General features: G+C 43.7%; 1 protein-coding gene across 2 annotated transcripts; it reads left to right on the top strand.

Annotated features, from left to right (window-relative positions):
• The first annotated feature begins 839 nt into the window (after positions 1–839).
• On the top strand, positions 840–13,012 carry LOC127008713 (furin-like). 2 transcript variants are annotated; one of them, XM_050881055.1, is made up of 14 exons: positions 840–922; positions 3,629–3,810; positions 4,781–4,885; positions 5,342–5,470; positions 6,000–6,329; positions 7,271–7,414; positions 7,905–8,082; positions 8,488–8,660; positions 9,280–9,525; positions 9,986–10,086; positions 10,548–10,671; positions 11,001–11,104; positions 11,328–11,473; positions 12,494–13,012. In XM_050881055.1, the coding sequence occupies exons 2-14, from the start codon at positions 3,664–3,666 to the stop codon at positions 12,679–12,681; spliced, it is 2,115 nt and encodes a 704-aa protein (XP_050737012.1). In that variant the 5' UTR covers positions 840–922; positions 3,629–3,663; the 3' UTR covers positions 12,682–13,012. The 2 variants fall into 2 exon arrangements, with proteins under 2 accessions (XP_050737012.1, XP_050737013.1); XM_050881056.1 differs by lacking the exon at positions 840–922 and adding an exon at positions 3,231–3,336.
• The last annotated feature ends 66 nt before the right edge of the window (positions 13,013–13,078 follow it).

Consider the following 13,078-nt stretch of genomic DNA (forward strand, 5'->3'; position numbering starts at 1 on the left):
TCTTTATTGTCTCTCTCCCTTTTCTTCCATTTCAAGTTCTTCCATTCTTTGGTTTGAACAGTTTCCATTAGTTTCCCGCCACTGATAGTTTCCTTTTTTTTCTATTTATTTCTTCGTATCCCAGACTTCTATGCTTCGTTTCAAGTCTTCCATCTTTGTGAACGTAGGTTGCTTATCCATTCTTTATTGTCTTTCTCCCTTTCCTCCATTTCAAGTCCTACCATTCTTTAGGTTGAACAGTTTTCATTAGTTTTCCGTCACTGATACTTTCCTTTTTCTTCTATTTATGTCTTTGTATCCCAGACTTCTATGCTTCGTTTCAAGAGTTTCATCTTTCTGGGCGCACGCTGTTCTTCCATTCTTTATTTCCGGTCCTCTGTTTCAAGTCCTTCCAGTCTTTGGGTTGAACATTTCCCATTAGCTTCCCCAGACTCACGGAAGGTAACGCTCAGCCTCCCATCTCTCTCGGAACTGCGCCGTCGCGTGGAGACATGTCGAGCGAGATTCAATACCACGCAAGCTCACAGCGGATGTGCTATTATCTTATCGCTGCCTCGCCCTGCTCCTGTGCTCCAGAGAATAACACACACACACACACACACACACACACACACACGTCCCTCCCCTCCCCACACCCATATTACCATTGCAAGTCACTCCATGTTATAAAGCACTCGTTTCCAAATAACTTAGCGCAACCTCACACATCCATGTTACATTCTCGTCGCTATTCTAACACCTCGCGTGATGTTTGGAGGTCTGGGGCGACTATCTTATCGTTGCATGCCGTGGCAGGCTCGCACGCCCCCCCTCGTCACTCCCTCCACACTTCACACGGATCACACCGTTCACACGTCAGTTTCCCATCTGACGTGGCAGGGGAAGTATCGTTGCTGCTCTCGTAAAATCACAACCCTTGTCAGTAAGTATTTATATCACCAGGGACGGAAAATGAGTGTAACGTACTAATGGATTGTGTGGTCATCTTCCATACTACGAAGATCTTTACATTATAGTTTTTTTTCGAAGGTTTCTCTATTGTTAACTCTACCAGTCTTTTTATGGGCCTTTTTTTTTTTTTGTCTTTAGCTACTTTGCTGCATCTTGATATCTTTTTTTATTATGCGGAAAAGACACTTCGTACTTGATAACTTTTCCTAATATCTTCCATGCTGCGAAAATATTTACATTACAGTCCTTCCGAGTATTCATCTGTATCATTAAGAAAGTACGAGCGGGATCGGATGCAATTTATCACTGTTCATTAATACAAAAGACTGCGCTTCTTGTATAGATGCGGCAGTTTGTTACCGTTTTCTTTCTTCACTTTTAGTTTATTTTTACGTATAACTCCTTTATCAGCCTCAACCATGGCCTTGGGAATGTTTGCTAGAGGGTTCGTGTTACTGGTTTTGTCATTTCTTTCTTTATCTTTTATTATTAACTCTTCTGGCGGCATTTCATTCTTCTATCCCATGAATTCTTGTGTTTATCTATGTTTTAAGTTAACAAAGAATTACTGTATAGATGCGGCAGTTTGTTACCGTTTTCTTTCTTCACTCTTAGTTTATTTTTAGGTATAACTCCTTTATCAGCCTCAACCATGGCCTTGGGATGCTTTTGATCAGGGGGAATGTTAGTTAAAAGGAGGGTTCGAGTTATTGGTTTGTCATTTCTTTCTTTATCTTTAACTATTAACTCTTCTGGCGGCATTTCATTTTTCCTTCCCATGATTTCTTGTGTTTATTTACGTTTTAAATTAACAAAGAATTACTGTGATAGCAATCTAATTTTACATAACATCACCACTCATTGGTTTGCATATGAAAGTTCACAAAATAAATTATGGAGCCGCTAATCACGTTTCAAATTTGCGCTGTAAGTCGCGAGAGTCCAACGAATATCATCATTATTGCAAACATCACGCGTGGCTACAGAAACGAACAAACGTAAGACTTTTCCTGAGCTTAGTGTAAATAGCTGCTCTCACGACGCAGCCACCAGCACGTTTGTTATCCAGGCTGACATTTCAATTAAATCGTCTCGTAATGTAATGGGCGCCCGACACAGTGGAGGAGTGTCTTATCTGGTACACTGCCACACGTTCCCAGCCTCGCTACGATAACACTGCTGTCATTTAGAGGCGTTATTCCTTTGTTTTAGAGGTGAGCTGAGGGCAAACGAAATAGGGGGATAAGTGTTCGGTGCCTCGTTTGACATTCTGGGGTTACCGTCGTATGTATGTACACACCCGCAGCCTACCTGAGATAAAACAGCTGTCAATCAAATGTGTTATTACTTTGTTTTTATGAGCTGAAGGACACACGAAAGGGGGGATAAGTGTTCGATGCCTCGTTTGACATTCTGGGGATAGCGTCGTATATACCGTAACACATCCGCATCCTACCGTAGATAAAACGGCTGTCAATCAAATGTGTTATTACTTTGTTTTTATGAGCTGAAGGACACACGAAAGGGGGGAATGAAAGTGTTCGGTGTCTCGTTTGCCATTCTGGGGTTACCGTCGTATGTATGTACACACCCGCAGCCTACCGTAGATAAAACGGCTGTCAATCAAATGTGTTATTACTTTGTTTTTACGAGCTGAAGGACACACGAAAGGGGGGAATGAAAGTGTTCGCTGCCTCGCCTGACACAGTGAGGGATTACGCCATATCTGTCGCACTATTAGATACGGAACAGCCGTGCCAGATTGCCCTCTACAGCCTTTAATATTTGCCTATTTTCGACCCAAAAACCTGTCTCCGCCACCTCAAAACTAGATTCACTTACAGATATCGTTAAAATGGTTAATTAATGATGTCTTTCTGCAGTGGTTAAGTGTCAAAAAACTTAATTACAATGTCCTCAATACGATGATTTGGCGCCGTTGTATCCGTAGCCTACATGAGATATGAGCGTGTTTTCACTTTGTTTTGTTAGTGAGTTGAGGGCACACCAAGATCAGCTATCAGTACGGTGCGGATTATGTCTTATTTGCAGCCCACTGTTACAAATCCACAGCCTCACTAAGCTAAGCATCAATAAAATACTATCTACTTTTTTTTCTCACTTTGTTAGTGAGTTGAGGGCACACCAAGATCAGCTATCAGTACGGTGCGGATTATGTCTTATTTGCAGCCTGTCAGCACACTGTCACAAATCCAGCATCAATAAAATAGCAAAAATAAATACTTTTTTTAGGACACACGGGGGGGGGAACATAAGAACATAAGAACGTTAGGAGTCTGCAAGAGGGGCTTAACCCCGCCTGGATCAGTGGGTGTTAGATTTTACCTGCAGGGTGATCTGATACACCTCCCTGACCGCCCCAAGGTAACAATGTCAGGAAGAGGTAACACTGTCAGGAAAAAGAAATATTGTCATGAAAGGGTAACACCGTCTTTACAGGAGCAGCGAGTAGCGAGCTTTTTTTTATTATTGTTTCCTTTTTTGTGAGCCCTTGTGCTGTCTCCTTTGCTGTAAGAAAAATAATAACATTGTCAAGAATATAGTCAAGAGTGGTAACATTGACAAGATAAGGTAATGCTCTCAAGGAAAGCTAACAATGTCATGGAATGGAAACCGTGTAAAGAAAGGGTGAGTTAATAAAAGGTTCTTATTACAGAGATGAGCTGAGGACACGCGAAGGGGAGGAAGGACATGTGGAGAGGGTGCAGTGCATGGGCGTGGGCGTGGGTGTGGGTGGGCGCAGGGCTGCCGTACCTCATCCTCACTCACAGCACCTCTTCCGACCCCCACCTCAACCCCGGGAAGGCTGCGGCTCTACTCACCTCTCTCCGGCAGCAGGTAAGCCCCGGCCCCTCGCCAGACCCTGCAAGGTAAAAATGATCTGTTACGAAAACTGTCACAAAATTACCTCTTGTCTGAATGCTTGTGGGAATGCAATCACACAAAATAAGCCCTTGAACGAATGCTTGTATATTAATGTTTGTACGTATATTTTAACGAATGATATCATACAAAATAAGCTCTTGTACGAATATGAAAGAAAATAGGAAGTAAGAAAATAGGAAATAAGAAAATAGGAAATAAGAAAAATAGGGAGTAAGAAAAATAGGGAGTAAGAAAATAGGATGTAAGAAAAATAGGAAGTAAGAAAATAGGAAGTAAGAAAAATAGGAAGTAAGAAAAATAGGAAGTAAGAAAATAGGAAGTAAGAAAAATAGGAAGTAAGAAAATAGGAAGTAAGAAAATAGGAAGTAAGAAAATAGGAAGTAAGAAAATAGGAAGTAAGAAAATAGGAAGTAAGAAAATAGGAAGCAAGATAAAACAATAGAAAACACAATGATATCAATGAATCCTATCACACAAAATGACCCACGAATGCAATCACACGGACACAAAACATCATTACAAATCATCAGTCTTGTTCTATTTCAACCGTTATCAGCTTTGGCAATTAACAGACTGAAGATTATACAACTCAACTACAGCCATTATCATTCTGTCAATATCCTGAAGATTGTACAACTATAACCATTACCAGACTTGTCAACACCTATTACCACTTCTGTCAACAGCCTTTAGAGTGTACCACTATAACCACTATCAGTTCGGCAGTAGTGCATCAAGACACCTCTCCACCCGAAATTGACCTCTCTTTTGGCTATTCTTTACTTTTGTCTATTATGGGAGTGACGAGTACCGGGCTTTTTCCTTTTTTTTGCACTCTTTTTGTTGCCCTTGACCCGTCTCCTTTTTTTGTAAAAAAAATGTTTGATGATTGTACTATTCTAAAGCTACATGGTCTTCTCAGGATGGGCCGCAGGAGCTAAGCAACCACCTGGCTCTCGAGGTGCTGGGCGGGGAGGAGGCTGCCAGGACCATTGCTCAAAAATATGGACTCCACTACATACGGCAGGTGAGGAGAGTCATTGTATGCCACCCCCTGATGAGTGTACCTCTACCTCACTGATTACAAATAAGGGTTTGGTTCTGGTTAATATGCTTTTCTTCAGCGGAGCTCAGCCCGAAACACCTCAAAGTAATCTTTAACTTATCTACTCTTAATTAAGCTATCACCATATTTTCGTGAGTGCTATTTTGATTGGGGTGTTCCATCATGGCACTGCAAGTAACATGGACATTTGGCATTGAAAAAATATATATAAAACGGTTGATTAAAATGACATAAGAACTGTGACTACTTTTAAAACATGAATCCTTAAAGATATCAACACTGCGCCATGTCACTGAAAACCCAGAATCTTCATCTACATTAAGAATCTTCATCTGTAGTCAAAATCTTCAACTATAGTCAGAATCTTCATCAGTAGTCAAAGTGTACCCTCAAAGGTGCTAGTTGCTTCCCCTACAGGTATTCAGCGACCCACCTGTGTACCACCTGCACAACCCACTCAACAGCACCTACCATCAACACCACCACCACCACCGGGGACGCCGCTCCAACCCTGACATGGTGGAGCTTCTGGCCGGTGAACCAGGAGTCAGTATATGCCCTTTTTGTCTCTATATATTTACCCTTAATGAAGAATGAGCACCTAGCTAAGCGGTATATTCAGCACCTGTCTATGGATAGTTTCTTATTGAGCTTATAATGTAGTGAGAGAGCCTTTTTTTGTGTGTGTGCGTGTGTGACAATCATGATCTATCTCAGTACATTTTGCTTATGGAAAGGCAAAAAACACATACTAAATCACTGCCTAAATCAATATTGCTTCCTGTATTAACTAGTAGTAGTATATTAAAGTGTAGGAAGGGTTAATAATTCATTCAATATTGCAAAGATTATGGGACTACATGAAACTTATTAGGTGATGCGGTTATTGCGAGGAGATCATGGCGCCACTATAAACACTTGCCTGCGCCATGACGGGCTGGGGCCGGCTACCATCCAGGCCCCTCAAGCAAGCGTACCGGCGCTATAGGTGTAGACGTAAAAAAATAAAAAAAATAAAAAAAAATAAATAAATAAATAAATAAATAAATCACACTGAGAGTCATTCTGCTTACAGGTCCAGTGGGTGTACCAACAAGAGGCGCTCCTCAGGGACAAGCGACACCAAGTTCCTGGAGACGGACCCGCCAGGCACCGACACCGACCAGGCACGCATGAGGCGCCTCCAAGAACAAGCTCGGGCAGGTCATCGGAGCACACTTACGAGAACATGAAGAGGTGGATGAAGGAGGAGGAACTTGGGCTATCAAAATTTAATAACATCCCCAGCAGCAAGAAAACTAACGCAAAGAAAACATCGAAGCGGAGTGATGTCTTACGCTTAAAGGATGATCAGTCTGGCTCTCCGGAATTCAACGACCCATTCTTCAAGGACCAGTGGTATTTGGTGCGTTGTGGCCTGGTGCTTCTACTCTTCCTTTCCTGGTAGTATAAAGAATCAACCTCTCAACCACACACTCAAATCTATTTTCCTTTTACAGCATAGGAAGCAGCTCAAGGGCAAGACATAAAAAAAAAAAAAAAAAAAAAAAAAAACACAAAAGTCCGCTATGCACTTCTCCTGTTATGAAAATGGAATGAAAGACCAAAAGAGAGTCATTTTCGGATAGAGGATTTAAAGAGACAAAAATATCATGAGGGGAGCATCAAGACACCACTCCATCCGATTTTGACTTTTTTTTTTTACTGTTCTTACCATCAACTATTTGCAGAAACAGTACCAGTAGGTTTTTCTATTTGATCTTCATTTTGTCTTTGAGTTGCCTCGCTTACTTTAAAAAAAATACGTAAGGGCTCTTGGTTGGCTGTGGTCTTTCCTTTCCTCCCTTCCCGTCTCTATCAGGTTAAATAAGAGCACACATTAATGATGAAAAGATAGATGGAACGAATACTTTAAATCTCCACGGGTCGTAAAACCAATTCCATGAGAGTAGCGCCAGATTTTATAGACGTTGCACTAGTATTTATTATGTGGCAAGTTTGGCTTTTTTATTCCTTTTTTGGGACTGAGTTATTTAGAAGTGTTGGATTTTTAGAGTTAAGTAGATATATTGTAAAATCAGTCTCTGGCCTTTCGTTACTTATTTTTCTTCTGTTCGGAGCAGTGTTTGACGGGGTTTTTTTTTTGTTGTTGTTGTTGTTTTCTATTTTGTTTCCCTTTGAGCTGCCTCCCTTGGCCTAAAAAACAACAATAAAGCTAACTAACTACGCTTTGAAAAACAGGTCAAAGACAAATCAACCACATTATTGATAAAGCCTAACACGACCTTTAAAAATTCAGGAGTATCCATCCAATGACCCAACCTTAGGTCTGACCTTTTCTCGCAGCTCAACACGGGTCAGCTGGGTCGGCCTGGCTGTGACCTCAACGTGACGGGGGCGTGGCGGCAGGGGTACACGGGGCAAGGCTTGACCCTTTCGATCCTGGACGATGGCTTCCAGACTACCAACGCTGACCTCGCCGATAACTATGTAGGTGAAGAAGGAATCTGAGTTAGTGCTTGTGTGGGGAAGGTGGAAGATGGGATTGAAAGAGATTAGGGTGAGTGGTTGTGGGTAGGATGAATTATTGTGCATGGGAGGAGAAGGTAACTGTGTGTGTGGAAGGGGAGCTGATTGTGAGGGGTGATAGTGTGAGGGGAAAGGCTTGCTGTGTGTGTGTGGGGGGGGGGGGGGAATGTTGATAGATAGATTGACAGATAGATATTGAGTGGATATATAGAAACAAACACAAGCAGACAGACATACGCACAGACACACAAATATCTCGACAAACAAACATACACACACACACAAAAAAAAGAACACAGTAGGCCTATAACAAAACCACACACTCTCTACTCGACACCACCTGAGAACAAACCAAATAAAGGACACACACACACACACACACACACACACACACACACACACAAAATCAGGGCAAAGTATAACAGCTAACACTCCACCTCCTCCCTCTCAGGACCCCTCAATAAGCTACTCCTTGGTTCGCGATGGCCAGCCCGAGGACGACCCCTCCCCGCGTCTCGACCCACCGGTGTTCAGCAACTCCCACGGCACCTACTGCGCGGGCGTGGCGGCGGCGGTGGCGAACAACGGGGTCTGTGGCGTGGGCGTGGCGTACAAGGCCAGGGTGGGAGGTGGGTGTGGAGGATAGGGGATGCTGTGGGTGTGTGATAGGTGTGGGGGGTAAGGGGAGGGGCTGATGTGATGTGTTATGATAGTTTTGTTTTTGTATTGCTTTGGTGATTGTGCTTGTGTGTATATCTAGAATTTACAATTAGTGTGTCTGCGTCTGTAGGGGAGGGGCTGATGTGATAATAGCTTTGTTTTTGTATTGCTTTGGTGATTAAATGTGCTTGTGTGTATATCTAGCATCTAAAATTAGTGTGTCTGCGTCTGTGTTCCTCTGTGTATCATGTGTGTTTACCCGGGATTTAGTTTGTGTCCCATTTTTTTTTACAGCAACAACAACAACAACAGCTACTCTTTATGGTTTACCTTCTTCCCTGACATCTGTGCTTACCTGTGTGTTGGCTGCCCAGGTGTGCGCATCGTGGACGGCACTGTGACGGACGTGCAGGAGGCCACGGCGCTGTCCCGGCACGTGGACAAGGTGGCGGTGTTCAGCGCCTCGTGGGGGCCGAGTGACGACGGGATGCACATCGAGGGCCCCGGAAGGCTGGCGAGCATGGCACTGCATCTGGGCGTGGCGGGGGTGAGCCTCCTGACTGTGGGGTGCTGTGGGGTGCTGGAGAGAAGGCAGTGTGTTGCTTGTATGGGTTTGTCGCGTGTGTTGCCTGTGTTGTCCTGGCTATGCTATATCTAATGAATCTTTCTGCTAAAGTTATGCTGAAAGTACACTAAAACACTAATTATCTTGCTCTCTGTGATAAATCTATTTAAACTTTCTATACGGTATGCCAAAAGTACACTAAAACATTAATTATCACCTTGTCTGTGATATGCTAAATATTTTAACTCTTCCTGCTGAACAAGTTATGTTAAAAATACATTAAACACGAACTATTATCTCTTAAGGTCTTAGACTGCATAACGTATACTTTAAACTAATAAGAAAAAAAATAACAATGGTGTCCTGATTATATAAATGGTATGTGTTGCAGATTGGTCCTGAAGCACGAAAGGTTATGTATCTTATGTATGTATGTGTGTATGTATATATGTATTAATGTTTTTTTTACAGTAAAGGAAGGAGTTCAAGGGCAAAAATATATAAAAAAGCAAAAAAGACCCCTAAGCACTTATAAGTATGTATGTATGTACGTATGCATGTATGTGTGTACGTATTTATGTATGTATGTGTGTGTGTCCAGGGCCGCGGGGGTCTGGGCACCATCTACGTGTGGGCCTCGGGGAACGGCGGTCTGCTGGGCGACAACTGTAACCTGGACGGGTACGCCTCGTCCATCTACACCCTCACCGTCACGGCGCTCACCGACCTCGGCGCCTCCACCTTCTATGGCGAGCGCTGCGCCTCCGTCATGGCGGGCGTGTTCGTGGGGGGACGACACACCCTCCAGATGTCCCTGCTGGACGTCAGCAAGACCACGATGAGGGTGGTGAGCCGGCGACTCTTTTGTCTTCGTGTGTTTGGCTCCCAGCTTTATAAAGACACCACATTGCCGATAAGTGCGACATGTGTTTGGTCTGATTTAGTGTGTTGGCTCATCTTTGGTCACAACTTTGTCAAATATCAGCATTTAAGTTATATAATTGAATTCGCAATTGGATCGCGCACCAAAGCTTTAGTATTGCAACCATATTATCGTTTTACATACATGATGTTTGAGGAGAGATTATAGATCCTTCATACCTGCCATCTACATTCGCCATAATTTGTTGCTGATTACCATTCCAATATATTTTTGGGGCACTTCTATTTTTTCCCAAGACATAAAAAACAAACAAACTTTCCTCGATGTCTGCCTATGGTCCCAAAACACACTGTCACCATCTGCTTCACCACGCCACGAGTGGAACAAAAACAAACAAACCTAATCCCCCTCCCCTCCCCGCCAGGTGGTGCCGGAGCTGGACGGCCACTGCAGCCAAAAGTTCCAGGGCTCCTCCGCGGCGGCGCCCCTCATGGCGGGCGTCGTGGCGCTCACCCTACAGGCCAAGTAGGTGCTGCATGAAGCAAGTAACACACATCACCAGCGTTGCAAAATATTAACATTTGCTCCCCTAATATGGTTTTCACTATTTTCCTTTTGCTATCTTCGTAAGGCGTAAGCAGTTCAAAACCAGTGATTCCACTCCTTTGAAATATTTTGCTTTCTTAACGTGACCAACTTGCAAAGACACTACATTAATATTCTTAACATTTAATGCAAAGTTTTCTTCCTTCTATACCTAATGATTTTCTAATGCACTAGTGAAATGAGATCTCCAAAACTCCGAGTGCAAGTCTCTAAGTTCTTTGGATGTACTTGACCGAAATCATTTACGTAATATAGGTTCGTAAACACTGTCAGACACAATCTTGTCCAAATTTTGAAACCCCACCCGCTGAGCACCCATCCCTGTGAACGTGTCGGTGGTCACAGGCAAGCCCTAACACCCTGCACGGTTCTTTTCATAGCCCGCGTCTGGGGTGGCGGGACGTGCAGCACCTGGTGGTGGAGACGGCGGAGCCCACAGCGACGGCCCTGACGGAGGACGGCTGGCACACCAACGCGCGGGGCAAGAAGTTCCATCTGATGCAGGTGTGTTCTACGGGTGTGCTGTGCAGCCATAATTACTAGGCAGCTCATTCTTGTGGTTTTGTATTCACATTACTTTTACTAAATACTTCTGCCGTCAGTTGATTACTCATAGCCATTTCACTTTAACGGCGCTGCTTTATCCAATTACTGCATTAAATTATCTTCGCGTGACTCAGTGGTCCTGTTCGGGTCCTCAGTGAAGGCATGTCATTGGGGCATGTCTGAGTAGCCTTATCTTGGGCTGTTTCATGGGAGTCTGGCTGAGCCTGAGCTTCAGCCACTGTCACGCCAGGCTCTGGGGTGAGAGTTAGCCGTGTCTCTTTGTGCAGGGCTTTGGGGCCGTCGACGCAGGAAGGATGGTGGAGGCGGCGACCACCTGGCGCAACGTGGGGCCGCAGAAAACCGAGCACCTGCCCGTGTTTGAGGGAGAAAGGTGAGCATCGTCGTCACTGCACATGTTTAGCATGAAGAATTTCACATACAAAGAAAATTGTGGTCATTTTCGATAGAATAATTCGAAATTGTTGATGATTGACAATAGCCTAACTTTATTTGCCTAATTCAGATGAAAAACGATTCTATTTGATATTTTACAGCTGACTAGGTAATTTATTTACTCATTGTCATTGCATGAAGCATATCACTGTGTCGCGCAGAAACATAGCACGTCACGCCTGGGTGAACGTGAGCCACGAGCTGCCGGGGTCGTCCCCCCTGAGTGCCGTGGAACACGTGGTGGCCACCGTCACCCTGAGGCACCACCAGCGATGCCTCCTCGAGATCTACATCGTGTCCCCGGCAGGTGAGTCCTCTCGTGTGTGCAGGTGTCCGTAGCATAATATGGAAGTTAAGGGGAAATGGGCGTGGGACAGGAAGAAGAAGAATAGAATGTGATTTTTTTTTTGTCCTTGAGCTGCCTCCTTTGCTGCAGAAATTAAAGGAACGAAACGCATAGCTAAAAACAAAAACAAAAAAAATAGTAAACCGCATGAGCAACATCATAATATTTGTCACTTTACTTCGCACGAACATCATGGAATGCATGGCTCAGGGAATGACTATAGGATCTGACCGTCAATGAATACGACTCTCTAGTGGTGCAGTGATACTTTTAAAGAGTGTCTTATATAAACGCAACGCTTTTTGGTAGATTGTTAAACCCAGGAAAAATACGACTGAGATCACCGTCAGAGTAAAACATAACCCAGGTAATTCTTCGTTAACTCCCAAACATATGGATCTACTCAATTTAATGGCAACCTTTTAAGCGTGAATACTGTACCGCCTTGATATCACCCAGTCACCGTCAGGTAGTCTATTAGGTAACGAGGCAGCACCTCAGGCCGCGTCACTTGCCACTGAACCATGAGGCTTCGAACCCCGTGAAGCAGACAGTTTGTACACACATACACACACACACAAAAAAAAAAAAAAAACGAATCGAACCACTATTTACGACTTCGTTTCGTGGGCTCGTGGTCTTATCTTTAATACCGAAAACAATCCCTCCCTTAACCCACTTCCAAGCACAAATAACTACCTCCTGTCCTCCTTCACCACGGACAAGCCATTAAGAAAACAGCAACTATTTTTCCACCAGTTTCAATGCCAAATAACTCCCTTCATAAATATATAGGCACTAACAACACACTAACTACCTTTTCCCAACTCCAGGCACAATCCCCACAAGCGAACCTTCAGGAGTCTTACAAGAAACACTAACATACATCTTAACCCTCTTCCCACCGTCAGGCACCCAGTATAATTATATGAAACTTGAGTATAAACCCACCACTATCTTTAGACTCTCCCGCACCTTCAGGCACCGAGTCTCAGGTCCTGACGCACCGGCCTCACGACAACCACACGACGGGGCTGCACGAGTGGGGCTTCATGTCCGTGCACCTGTGGGGGGAGCGGCCGACGGGGGCGTGGCGCGTGGCCTTCCGGAGCGACTCGGCGGAACAGGGGTGGCTGAAGAAGGTTGATTTGACGGTGTATGGCTACTGAGTGTCTCTCTCTCTCTCTCTCTCTCTCTCTCTCTCTCTCTCATGGATGCCAAAAAACTATTTCTAACTTATGGTTATGATTTAGCTCTATTTTCATCATCTAAATTCTTAATACTCTAAACTTTGATCTATTTAACTCTCCTAATCCTCTGACAAAGAACAAATTAGCTCTATTATCATTACTTAATGTTCTAATACTCTCAATTTTGATCTATTTAATAAGTTTGATCCTCTAACAAGAAAAAAAATACTATATACTATCATGTGTGCAATAAATAGGCTAGGCCGCTAGAGGGATTCCATCGATGACAAAATAAAGATGTGGAAATGTTGCCTTTTTTTTTCTTTCTACCACACGTCCATCACACCTAGCCTTCCATAGTATGCTCTCATAAACA

Source organism: Eriocheir sinensis, chromosome 38, assembly GCF_024679095.1.
Source record: "Eriocheir sinensis breed Jianghai 21 chromosome 38, ASM2467909v1, whole genome shotgun sequence".
NCBI classification, from domain to species: Eukaryota; Metazoa; Arthropoda; class Malacostraca; order Decapoda; family Varunidae; genus Eriocheir; species Eriocheir sinensis.